Below are 12,786 nucleotides of genomic sequence, written 5' to 3'. Positions count from 1 at the left end.
ATTGTCTCCACTATGTTATATTGTGGTTGCGTGACCTGTCGGGGTGTTTGGGTTTGGTTTCGGGCAAGTTTCGGAGTGAAATGGGACACATAGTCCCTAAGTTGGAGCTTTAAGTTGAAAGAGTTGGCCGTAGTTTGACTTTTGTGTAGACGACTCCAGAATGGAGTTTTGATGGTTTCAATAGTTTTGTATGGTGATTTTAGACTTAGGAGCGTGTCCGGATGTTGATTTGGAGGTCTGTAGGTCATTTCTGTGTGAATTGGCGAAAGTAAGAAAATTGAAGGTTTGGAAAATTAAAAAATTTGACCGGGAGTTGAATTTATTGATATCGGGGTCGGATTTTGATTCCAGAAGTTGAAATAGGTTTGTCATGCCATTTATGACTTGTGTTCAAAGTTTGAATCCAATCAGAGTTGTTTTGGTATGAATCGGCATTAGTTTTGGAATTCGAAAGTTCATAATTTCATAGGCTTGAATTGGGTTGCGATTCGTAGTATCGATGTTGTTTGATGTGATTTTTTGGCCTCAAGTAGGTATGTTATGTGTTTTGGAACTTGTTGGTATAGTCGGACGGGGTCCCGGGGTCCCTAGGTGTGATTCGGATTGAATCCGGATCAAAATTGGACTTGTGTAATTGCTAAAGTTAGGTTGTGTCTGGTGCAATTGCACCTGCGTACTTTGGGTTTTGAGACATAGGAGCGAGTTTGTCCTTGCCCAGCTGGGATTGTAGGTGCGGTCAATGGCACACAGAAGTGGACGTGCAGATGCGACTGCCCTTCTGCAGATGCGCATATGGGCTCCGCAGGTGCGAGCCTTCATAACTTAAGTTAGTACCGTACCTACGACGGATTTTCTAAGGTGCGGCATCGCGGGTGCGGCATCACAGATGCGACCCTAGGCCCGCATAAGTGAGGATTGCTAGGAAGAAAAGGGGTCTTTGAAGGTTTGAAGTTCATTTTCATATTTTAAACCTAGAGAACTAGGTTTGTGGCAATATTTCGAGAGTTTTTCAAGGGAATCGTTGGAGTAAGTGATTCTAACCCGGATTGGACTATATATCATGAATCTATTGTTGTTTTCATCATTTAATTAGTGTTGTAAGTTGGAAATTCGGAGAAACATTTGTGAAACTTCTTAGGCTAAAGTTTGGGGATTTGAAAAGCGATGTGAGGTCGGATTTGAGTAATTCTTATATGGTTGGACTCGTTATCAAATGGGTGTTCGGATTTTATAATTTTGGTCGGGTTCCGAGATGCGGGTCCGGGTTGACTTTTTATTTCTTTGCAAAGATCGTTATTTTATTGTTCGAAATAGTTTTTTGTAGTTTATATTTAAGGTATAAAGTTATTTTGGCTAGATTCGAGTCGTTCGGAGTTGGATAATCGAGGGAAAGGCCTACTAGTACATTGAGTTAGTGTGTTTTGAGGTAAGTGTCTTGCCTAACTTTGTGTGGAAAAATTACAGGTTTAGATTGGTGTTGTTTTGTGATGATTGTGATGTGTTGAAGTTGTGTACACAAGGTGACGAGTAGGGCTGCTTATCGGGCGGATTGGGCGGTTAATTACTCTTAACGGTTTGGCTTAACGGTTATCGGTTTTTAAATGTATTAATCCGCTAGCCACCCGATAAGATATCGGGCGGATTGGTATCAGTTTAGCTCTTATTGGGCGGTTTATCGGCCTAACTCAATCTATATTGCGTGTATTAATTGTTTGCTGACCGCCTACATACAAATTCAGAATAGGAATAGGAAATTCAGAATAGGAAATTATACATTGAGTCCAGACATACAAATTCAGAATAGAAAATTATACATTGAGTCCAGACATACATGTCTTTTAACGCCTACATAAGAATGATGTAGTGTCATGTGTTGTAGAGTAAAAAAGGATGTGGCACAACACTGTTGTTATTCTATTAAACATAGACAACATGTATTAGTTTTAAAAAATAAAAGAAGAGGTGAACCATAGACATCAACTTAAACAATCTTGTTGTAGGGTGGGAGAATAAGCTAAGTTAAGCCAAGTCTGGGATCTTCTGATGCATAGTACGTAAGGATTCTGATTATTTAGGAATTAGGCGTTAAAACTTAGAGATAGAGCAGTGGAAAAAGTGGAAGGGTTTTTGATCTTTAATATATATATATATATATATTCTTAACGGGTTAACGGATTATCCGTTAAGAAAATTGAATAATCCGCCCCCAAACCGATAAGCCGTTAATAAAAAAATTCCAATCTGTTCCCCGTCCGTTAAACCGTTAAACCGATACCAATAAGCCATTAAGCTTCGGTTTCGATTCGGTTTTCGGTTTCGGTTCGGTTTTGAACACCCCTAGTGACGAGTGTGTGCACGGGCTAAATGTTGAAATTTATCGATTTTAGCTACGTAGATTCCTTTCATGCCTTAATTGAGTTATCTTATCATGTTGTATTCATCATCATTAGTCTATTTTTACATGTTCTACTTGTCTTATCTCTTACTTATTATTCACTCTATATGTTTAGTCGATATTTTTGATTCCTTCATTCCATATTCATTATTTATCCGTTGAATTTGAAGTTGTTATTCTTGAAATATCTTGTTGTAGAAGTTGGTATTGAGTTACAAGGGTCGTGATTCACATTGAGGCAAAGTTTTTAAGTTCTGAAATACTATTCTCGTTGAATTATTCACTTCCGATTGTTATTGTTGATACTCTTGTGCATATTGTGGTTGAGCCATGTGCTACTTGTTGTGAAAATACTATTGTTGTTGGTTTCTTGCCAAGTTATGATATGGGCACTTGAGGTGCAATTTTTGATAAGTTGTGATATTGATATGCATGCATTGGTATAAGATTTTTGGGGTTGAAACGCATGCGGTGAGATAAGGTGGGCTTGGTACACGTGTTGTTTTAGGGAAACTACTTGAAGCCACGCGGTGTGATAAGGTGGGCTAAAATGTGGGATGCTATTTCGGAAAAATAATTTTTAAAACTAAATGCAAGGCTCCCACGGTGATATAAGGAAAGATTGTGAATTATTTTTGTGATCTGAGACTACGAGGCGGTACCTCGGTAGTGACTCCTGTTGGTACTTCTCTATTACTTCACTTGTGTTTGGTTGTTTGTTTCCTTGACTTAACATTTTTTTATTTTATTTTGTGATGCATTATTTGCCTTGGTTCTATGTAATTAATTTTGGTATATTTCTTACTTGTTTCATTCCCATTGCTATTATTATTACAATGTTAATCACTCGTTCAGTTTCTTATTTATTCCAATAGGACCTTGACCTGACCTCGTCACTACTCTACCGAGGTTAGGCTCGATACTTATTGGGTACCGTTGTGGTGTACTCGTGCTACGTTTCTACACTTTTTTTTTTTGCAGATCCAGGTACCTCCTATCAGTACAGGCACTAGCGAGAGATCAGCTTCAGAGACTTCAAGGCATACTTGTCGGCTTCCGCAGGCCTCGGAGTCCCCCTCTATCTAGACTATCCTATTTCCTTATTCTTTTATTGACATTGATATATAGGGTTATTCAGTACTATTATATAGAGTTTGTGACTTGTATTCGCCAGATTTTGGAAAGTTGTATATACTAAGTTACGGAGTTTATTTTTATATTAAATGTTGAGTTATTGAGACTTTAATTATTTTATCAATTATCTCTGTATGAATGTTATGCTTACCTATTCTCAGAGATTAGGTGTCATCACGACATTCTACAGAGGGAAATTTGGGGTCGTGACATTTATTTCATCGCTTGTTTTAAAAAAAGTTATGAACTATCGATTGTTGTGTTGATTTACTCTGGCTTACATGACGGCAGCGTTGGACGTCATCACGGTGAAAATTGGCTCGTGATAGGAAGTTGCTTGATTTTTTTACCAACACGAAGAAGTCGAGCGAAGGAGGTAGCTAGGCACGAGTCGCATGAATCGCAGCCAGGCTAGCTGAGGTAGGAGAAGTGAGGCGCCTGGGAAGTCTTTCTAAGGCACATTTATCCGTTTTGACTTGGACTTAGTTAATTTCGCCCCGGATTTTACCTCGCTCATATAAATAGTCCTAAAATAGATTTTAAATGGGATAGACCTATTTTGGAGGTGAAAGACTGTTGGAGCACTTCGGGAGCACAGAATCACATAGTTTTTCTCCCTTTCTTCCATAGTTTGTAGTTTAATGCTTTCAATTATTGATATTACTGTGTGCATGACTATGAATAGCTAATGTCATTATTAAAAGTTTTAATTGAACCTTTTGTTGGGTGAATTCTTGTTACGTTTAATATAATTGAGCATTTTTATTTCTCTACTTGTTCAACTATGTTCTTAATTCAGTTGATTGAAGGGCCTTCAATTTACTATGCCTATTTATTATATATTACTCGAGAAAAAATACGTATTTAGGTAGATATTGAATAACTTCACTCTCTAGGTATATAAAAGATCAATATTGGGGGTTTAATGCAAGGTTAGAGATAATGAAGCTTTGATGTAATCAGAGTGAGCGGTAGGAAATTGCCTGCTAGGGTAGTTCGAGAGGATACATCTATTAATTTATTGTGATTGCTCGAGAGAGAATTACATAAAGTAAAGTGCTCATAATCAATAGAGAATAAACTTGACGAAATTATAGATAATGTAACGAGAAATATTCCAACAATTAGAAAAATCATAAATCTAGGCTTCTTTAATCCTGTCTATAACACTTTGCACACTTAGTTACTAATTTTACTGTATTTCCTTTATCCGCAATTAGTAGAATAGATAATGAAAATTATTATTTGAATATTTTGAAATTTTGATTTGCATGAATCTTGTGATAGATAAAATTGTGGTTGACAAGTTAATTCTCTTTGGGATTCGATATTCGAAGTTTAAAACCGGATTATATTTACAACAACCGTTAGTCCTTTAATTAGATATAGTTAGGCGAGATCAATCATTAATAAATATTTTTGGTAAAATTAACCTTTAATAAATATTTTTTAGGGGCTTGCTAGTCAATAGAGGAGTAATAAAAGGGATCGAAAGTAGTACGTAATTGTTTATTTGCCTACTCTAAAAGTAGCAAAGGAAAATCATTCATTTATCTTGGCCCGTTTGTCCATAATTTTTTTTTTACTTTTTTTAATTATGCATTTCAAAAATGTGTTTGTGCATACGATTTTGCAAGGTTTTGAAAAAATTTCGAAAATGTGTTTTTCAAAAACCAAAATATGTTTTTGACCACTTTTCAAAAAATTTCAGAAAAACTTTTTTCCTCACTCACAAAACAACAACAGTTTTTCAAGTGAAATACGTCCAAACATAATTTCCAATTTCAAATACTACTTTTTTCAAAAATTATAATTTAAGTGTCCAAACGCCTATTTAAATCTGTCGAAATACGGTTTAATTTCCTCGCCTAGGTAAAGCCTATTAATGGTGGAAGAAAATTGTTTTCCTTGTTTGCAGGGAGAGGTGGTGGAGATATAGATTAAGTAAACGGAAAAGGTCTAGATATGCCAGTAAACTATACGAAATTGTATACATTTTTCCGTCGTTAAAAAGTGGACTCAGTCCTGCCCTAGCCATGTATAAGGTGGGTTGTATATGCTTTTTTTTAACATACCTCACTAATAAAATAGCACCAGATTTTGACACGCATCACAATCTAGTCCATTCCATCTATGTCCTGATTTTAAATAATAAACCAACCTGACCCATCACTATTATTTTATTAAATCGAATCAACCCGATATTCTTTTCTTAATAAACCCCAATCTTATTTTATTAACTTGCTTTCTTCTCCCCTTTTATTTTAAACTAGTAAATCTATCCGCACTTCGCGCGGTCATAAACAAATGAATTAACGATTTTTTTTTACTTTTTTATAATATAAGAAATGTTAATTAAAAAATAAAAAAGGAAAAATTAAATGCTAATTCATATAAACATTTAGGACATGCAATTCTAATCTTTGGTACACAGTGATGAAATCTATTCACGTGAAGCTATACTTCGACCAAATCAAAATTCAAAATCTGCATTTAGACTTTAATCCAACTTGCAAGTTTAGCAGTTTTTATAAGCAAAATAGATATGCAATTTGGTAAAGTTCAAAAGCATCGTGAACCCAAGTAGAGGGATAAAGAAATACAATATCAAACTCACGATTTGCTCCTGAGTCCTGTCCTACCTTTAACCTAAATGCTATATATCTAAATCAAATATACATAAAATAATCCTCATTGCATGATATCTTCCCACTGCACATCAATCATGTTGTAAATTCACTTGTCTACTTTTGACTTAACATGCATTCAGATAACATTTAATTTCCTCCGTTATACTCTGGTGAATGAGAAATGTGAAGCTAGAAGAGGGATCTAAATGGACGATTTAGCTTCAAATGTTTACCAGCTTATTGAGGGGGCACAATCTAATTTCAACAGTTTTATACTTTTCAATGGCCCTTTTAACATTTACAGATTTACTTTTTCACATCAAGGAGCTCTGCAAGTATATATTGTTCCTCTTTCTTTTCTTGCCTTCTTTCCCTTTTTGGTTATTATTTTAGAGCAGCATTGTTAAAACGTGAGAGGACATGTAATAGTATCTTAACACTAAGTTTACACTTCAAGAAAGTACCTATATGAATTGTTGATCAATTATAAAAAGGAAAATATAAGATTTATAAACATTATATAGTTTTTGTCCTGATGTGTTGGTGAAATGAAAAGTGGACGATATACTGAGAGGTAAAATCTGAAATGAAAAGAAACAAATTCAGAGTAAGTTAACAATGAAACTCAAGAAATTGCCCATATATTAGAACAAAGCAAATCCAAGAAAGAGAAGCACAAAGAGCAAAAGGTCACTTGTCTACGATATCTTAAAAAATTGTCTATCCAAATTCGTAATAGAATAGATTCGAGAGATCGAGTTTATCTTATTTTCGTTGCATCACTTAGTTCAATTCAATGATTAAAAAACTAAAAATGAGAAATGATAAGGTCGGATAGGAGTTGTAGGGTTGCTGGAACATGGAGCTTTAAGTCATCAAAGAGGCTAACCCATTTAATGAGAAAAAGGAAAAAGAAAAACAAAAAGGAGAAAAAAGATAAATAGATTTCTTAGCCTAAAAGAGGTGTCAAGTCATCAATAGTATGACCACAATTATTATTTAATCATCATAGATGCAAATTAACGCATAAATTCTTTCAACAACAGTTTAACAGTAAGTTGGTCAAATATTTCTCTCAACAACTCAAGAGAAAGTTGATCAAATGTTCAATCCAGCTTATCATGCATATAATAAGGGGCAATGGAGAAAGAAATATAAAAACATCTTCGAAAGCACATGTAGTCGCTATGCTTAAAGTGCTCAGAATTTATCCAATGCATAGTATCAAGAATCAAAACTGCATCGAGGGGCAAACAGTACTTTACTGAAATTCCAATGGATTAGGGTTTGAGTTTTCTAAAGACCAAATTGAATGACCAAGGGCATTAATATGACAACAACAAACTTCAGAATATTAACTCCGATGCAAATATAAATAAGTCGCACCTTCAACTCTCTAACTCTCCATGTAACATGATACGATAAAGTTAACAATAAATATGCACATGCACACGCATATCGACACTCGTTTCTTTTCTGAATCAAATTAATTGATACGGTGAAAATATGGAGCATACTACACCAGTTACAGTGAGTGTTATCTTAATATATATACGTATATATTTTCTCTAAGATATTTTATAAATATATGATTCAAGTTAATGAACGAATACTACATTAGCCCAAAGAAAGACCAGCGCTACTGACCTTCAGGAATATGTTTTTTGCTATAGTTTTCTAAGTTTAGAAAAGTGATAACCACAAATACATAGAACACAAAGGTCTTTTGATGGTGGAGCAGAAAAACCGGCAAGATTCACATAACTTATTGCTTTGAGGCCAATAAAACTTACATTAAATTGAAAAATTCTCATTGTCCTACGACCACTATTTCTTTAGTCAGGTATCATGGAATTGATATTGGAGATCCATACTTCAGTTGAATTAGCATTGTTAGTTTTAAATTTTAACTCGATATTTAACTCATTTGAAGGTACATATATTATATTCAGGCTAAGCTATCCAAAAGTGAAATATTTTAACATCTAACAATAAGTGTTAAATATAATTCTCCTAAAAATAGTTCTTATATCGTGACTTAAATGTCAGGTTAACAGTAAATATGAACTCCAAGAGTTATATGGATTTTTAATTCCAATAAAACTTGAAAGTAGTGACTATCACCTCTGTTACTCAATGATACATTTATCAAATTAGTATATTCATTTTCTTTCATCTTTGGACCTTATCATATTATCCAACATATAAAGAGCATGCCAAAGACTATTGTTTCTTTCACCTTTTCATATGAATAAGCGTAGTTACCTGATATTTAACAAATGTTAGAAAACTAATGCTGCCAAAAATCCCAATGAAAGACTTCGTACCGAACTGCAAAATTCAAAAAATTAAAACCAAGAGAAAATATGGAGATAATAACCCGAAAAACCACCCTCAAGAAAAATTTACATAGACGCAGTCAAAAAGAAAAAGATATACCATTGAGGACATTTGAATTTGGAGGTCAATTTCCTGAGTCGTAGTTACTGGAGCATCAAGACATATACTCAAGACAACCACCTGCATGAATGACAAAGATTCAATATGAGAAAAGGAAAAAGGCCCAAATTTCCATTTTCAAGTTCTAATAGAATCCCCAAGCCCTCTTTCAAGAGAACCCATTACAATTCCTAATATAAATTACCTTAAAAAATAATCGAACATCTACAAAGAAAGAAAAAGGACTGAACTTTAAGAAAAGAACTACCTCCTCATGCTTAGAGTGGCTAAAATTCCCATGGATTAGGTTTTTCGATTCAAAAGATCAAAGAGAATACCATAGCACATTAATATAACAACAACAAACTTCACAATATGACCACATAAAAGTTTGATATTGGTCATTATCATTTCTTATGCTTACTTGAATCTTCTTTGTCCTCAACATTCGTCTCCTCTTCGAATATGAAGAGCATATATGCATATGTGAAAATTGAGAGGATAACGTTTCGAAAACAGGATATTAGCAACCGCTTTGGAAATGGAAATTAAATATATAAAGTGTAACTGAAATTTTTTGTGTAAAGAAGTGGCCCTTCGGGAATAAGCAAGAGTGAAATATAGAGGGAAATGGCAAAAATATGAGAATTTAAATAAATATGAACGGTGGACAGTGAGAAGTGCCACGTCGTCACTCTTCTATTCCCCTGAATTATAATTATATATAGATAGATTATTATATCTAAACATACATAATGCACATAAAAATAGAGGGAAAAATCATGAGTATTAAACAAGTCATTAAATGTGGAAAAAAAAGGGAGAATTTACGCTAGGGCTCGCAAATTATCGCAAATATTTCCATGGATCTGCTCCATTTGTGGGTTCATTTGCAAGTCCAAATTCGCCATTTTTTAGGCCTCCAATTTTATCCTCTTCTTCTTCGTTTATTGCCGGATTAGAACCCCAAACAAATTCCTCATCGGCAGATAAAAAATATTACAAAAATATCCAACTCTGCAAAGTTGAAAATTTACCCAAAATTCACTCCATTTTTAATAAATTAGAGGTTACAGGTGGCTACTTTTACAAATAACTGAAATTTGATAACTGGCAGCTCTCAAGTCGAGTTTTTAACAAGGGACAAAAAATAGATAGAGGGAAAAGAAATTGGATTTGGGATGGTTTAGGGTTCTTGAAAGGAAAAAAGGGAAAAGAAGGGAAGAGAAAGAGAAAGAGAAAGGGAAAAAAGAATTGTTATTTGTGTGTTTGGTAATAAAGAAAACGGAAAAGTGGGTTAATAAAATAAGATTGGGTTTATTAAAAGAGAATATCGAGTCGGGTCGATTTAGTAAAATAAGAGTGATGGATTGAGTTGATTTATTATTTAAAATAAGGTATAGATGGAATGTACTAGATTGTAACACGTGTCAAAATCTTATGCTAAATAGTATTTGATTAGTGAGGCTTGTTAAAAAAAAGGCATATATGACCCACTTTATATACGGTAAGGGCAGGACTGAGTCCATATGTTAACGACGGGCAAATGTGTACAATTTCATATAGTTTACTAACATATCGAGACAATTTCCGTTAAGTAAATAATAGTTAATAGAAATTGATAAGTATAGCTTGCTTTTGGAAAGGAATCGTACATTTTCAAGATAAATGATTGCTTACCCGTAAAAAAGTACAGTTGAATTTGTACGTGGTTTATAGACAAGTGAATTAATTTGATCCTAAAATAATAGATGAATTAGATAAAAATATAATACTTAGCCTTGAGATGAAAATAAAATAGCAGATTTTCGGGAGGCGACTACGAGGGCTAAGGCCAACTTCTCCAAATGTGGGTAGCAAGTTTATGCTCCCGTTAAAATTCTGCTAACGTAATAAATGGGAGATTGCGTACTTTCGTTCTCACTGACTAAAACGGCACTTACCACTACTTCTGAGACTGCCAGGTAGATTAATAGTTTTTTGCCTTCCTCCGGCTTCGATAAAAATGGAGGACTTGACAAGTACCTTTTCAAATTCCTCAAAACCTGCTAACATTTCGGAGTACATTCGAAGTTATTCTTCTTTTTGAGTAACGAGAAGAAATGATGGAATTTCTCTTCAGACCTGGAAATGAACCTGCTCAAAGCGGCCAATCTCCCCATGAGCCTTTGAACCTCTTTTACGCTTGATAGATGGTCCGGGATATCTTCGATGGCTTTGATTTTATCGGAGTTAACCTCAATCCCCCTTTGTGACACCAATAATCCCAGGAACTTGCCGGAGTTGACCCCGAATGCACACTTCTCGAAGTTAAGCTTCATGTTATGCTTCCTTAGGATGTCAAAAGTTTCTTGCAAGTGTTTAAGATGATCACCTGCGTCCAAAGACTTAACAAGCATATCGTCTATATAAATTTCCATGGTTTTCCCTATCTGTTTTTCAAACATTTTGTTTACGAGCCGCTGATAAGTGGGTCTGACGTTCTTTAGTCCGAAGGGCATCACATTATAGTAATATGTGCTGAAATTCGTTATGAACGAAGTTTTTTCCTGATTCTCCGGGTTCATTTTAATTTGGTTGTACCAGTCTCATTAACTCATATTCGGCCGTTGCATCAATCATTTGATCAATGTTCGGCAATGGGAACGAGTCTTTTGGGCACGCCTTATTTAAGTCCTTATAGTCTACGCATGTGCGAAATTTATTGTTCTTCTTTGAAACTACTACTACATTAGTTAGCCAGTATGGATATTTTACCTCTCGGATTGAACCGATATCAAGTAGATGAGTTACCTCTTCTTTGACGAATTTGTTTCTGGCCTCAGCAATATGATGTTTTTTCTATCTTACCGGAGCAATGCTAGATCCAAGCTTAGTTTGTGTACAACCAGTTCTGGTGGGATACCTATCATATCCGCATGCGACCACGCAAAACAATCGACGCTAAATTTAAGAAATCAATAAATCCAAACCTTAGTTCGGGGTGCAGTTCTGTCCCCAAGTGAAATTTCCTCTCCAAGAACTTTTTGAAAAAAAGCGACTTGCTCAAGCTCTTCCGTTGTGGATTTTGTTGCGTCTGTCTCTTCTGGTACCTGGAAATACCTTTGCACCTGATAAGATTCTGATGCATCTTCCCTCTGGTTGACTTCGCTTAACTCGGGAGCAGGCATCAGTTCTTGTAATTGTTATGCCACATGCTCTTTCCCTTTACTATCGGAGACTGAAATTGCATTCATCTCCCTTGACGTCGGTTGGTCACTCCTTATTTATTTAATTCCCTCGGGAGTTGGGAATTTCAGCAACTGGTGATATGTCGATGGCACATTCTTCATCTCGTGCAACCATGGTCTTCCCGAGATAATATTGTAGCCCATATCATCATCCACCACCTCAAAAAGGGTCGTCTTCATCACCCCTTCGACATTCATGGGCAGCAGGATCTCTCTTCGGGTTGTCGCACTTGCTAGGTTAAACTCGGTGAGGGGTTTTGTGGAGGAATGATGCTTCCGGTGAGCTTGGCTTTCTCCAATACCCTCAATTGTATAATATTGGCCGAACTCCCTGGATCCACCAGAACACGTTTAATTTTAAAATCTAAAACATTTAAAGAGATTACCAATGTGTCGTTATGCGGTAGCAATAATCCATCTGCATCCTCCTCTACGAAGGTGAAGTCGTCTTCAGCAACTTCCCAGAGCCTCTTGCTGTGGGCAGTAACACCTTCGTCTTTTTTGCCACCGAGAAGGTAACCCCATTAATCTTGTTCCCCCCGAAAATCATGTTGATCGTCACGCGCGAGGGATTTTTTCCTGCGACCATAATTGTTTTTATGCCAGTCACATAAGAATTCCCTAAGATGGCTATTTTCAGCAGTGTCGCCACCTCTTCGCGCAGATGCCGACAGTCCTCAGTCCGGTGATCGTTCGTCCCGTGGTATTTGCACCATAAATTAGGATCCCTCTGGCTGGGGTCGGATCTCATTGTCTTTGAGAACATTACTTCTTTATTGTTCCTCATAGCCGATACTAATTCTACTACACTGACGTTGAAGTTATATTTTGAAAGTCTGGGGTAGGAAGAATCTCGAGACCCTGACGTTTCTTTATCCTTTAACGACCTGTTAATCCGGCCTCGATCAGTTCTTCTATCGGTAACGAACCTGTACGCCGACCAAAAACCTCTGTCGCG

The 12,786-nt window shown here is 35.7% G+C and overlaps 1 protein-coding gene across 3 annotated transcripts; it reads right to left on the bottom strand.

The window, feature by feature from the left end:
* Nucleotides 1-6,225: 6,225 nt before the first annotated feature.
* On the bottom strand, nt 6,226-9,851 carry LOC104092492 (uncharacterized). 3 transcript variants are annotated; one of them, XR_685449.4, is made up of 4 exons: nt 9,430-9,851; nt 8,599-8,679; nt 8,425-8,490; nt 6,226-6,740 (listed from the first exon to the last, which is right to left on the bottom strand). XR_685449.4 is itself a non-coding variant. In XM_009598103.3 (4 exons), the coding sequence occupies exons 1-4, from the start codon at nt 9,080-9,082 to the stop codon at nt 6,624-6,626; spliced, it is 324 nt and encodes a 107-aa protein (XP_009596398.1). In that variant the 5' UTR covers nt 9,083-9,106; the 3' UTR covers nt 6,226-6,623. The 3 variants fall into 3 exon arrangements, 1 of the variants encoding a protein (XP_009596398.1); XR_011408148.1 differs by lacking the exon at nt 9,430-9,851 and adding an exon at nt 8,867-9,008; XM_009598103.3 differs by lacking the exon at nt 9,430-9,851 and adding an exon at nt 9,023-9,106.
* Between the last annotated feature and the right edge of the window lie 2,935 nt (nt 9,852-12,786).

Source organism: Nicotiana tomentosiformis, chromosome 5, assembly GCF_000390325.3.
Source record: "Nicotiana tomentosiformis chromosome 5, ASM39032v3, whole genome shotgun sequence".
NCBI lineage: Eukaryota > Viridiplantae > Streptophyta > Magnoliopsida > Solanales > Solanaceae > Nicotiana > Nicotiana tomentosiformis.
The sequence above is the reverse complement of the archived record's forward strand: the minus strand, read 5'-3'. Positions and strand labels throughout refer to the sequence as shown.

What these genes read in the sequence shown, in the direction of transcription:
- LOC104092492 (XM_009598103.3), bottom strand. Translation starts at nt 9,082, where the DNA reads ATGCATATATGCTCTTCATATTCGAAGAGGAGACGAATGTTGAGGACA. An exon ending in TGAGGACAAAGAAGATTCAA is followed by an intron (nt 8,680 to 9,022) that starts GTAAGCATAAGA and finishes TCATTCATGCAG; the next exon opens with GTGGTTGTCTTGAGTATATG. An exon ending in TAACATTTGTTAAATATCAG is followed by an intron (nt 6,741 to 8,424) that starts GTAACTACGCTT and finishes TTTTCATTTCAG; the next exon opens with ATTTTACCTCTCAGTATATC.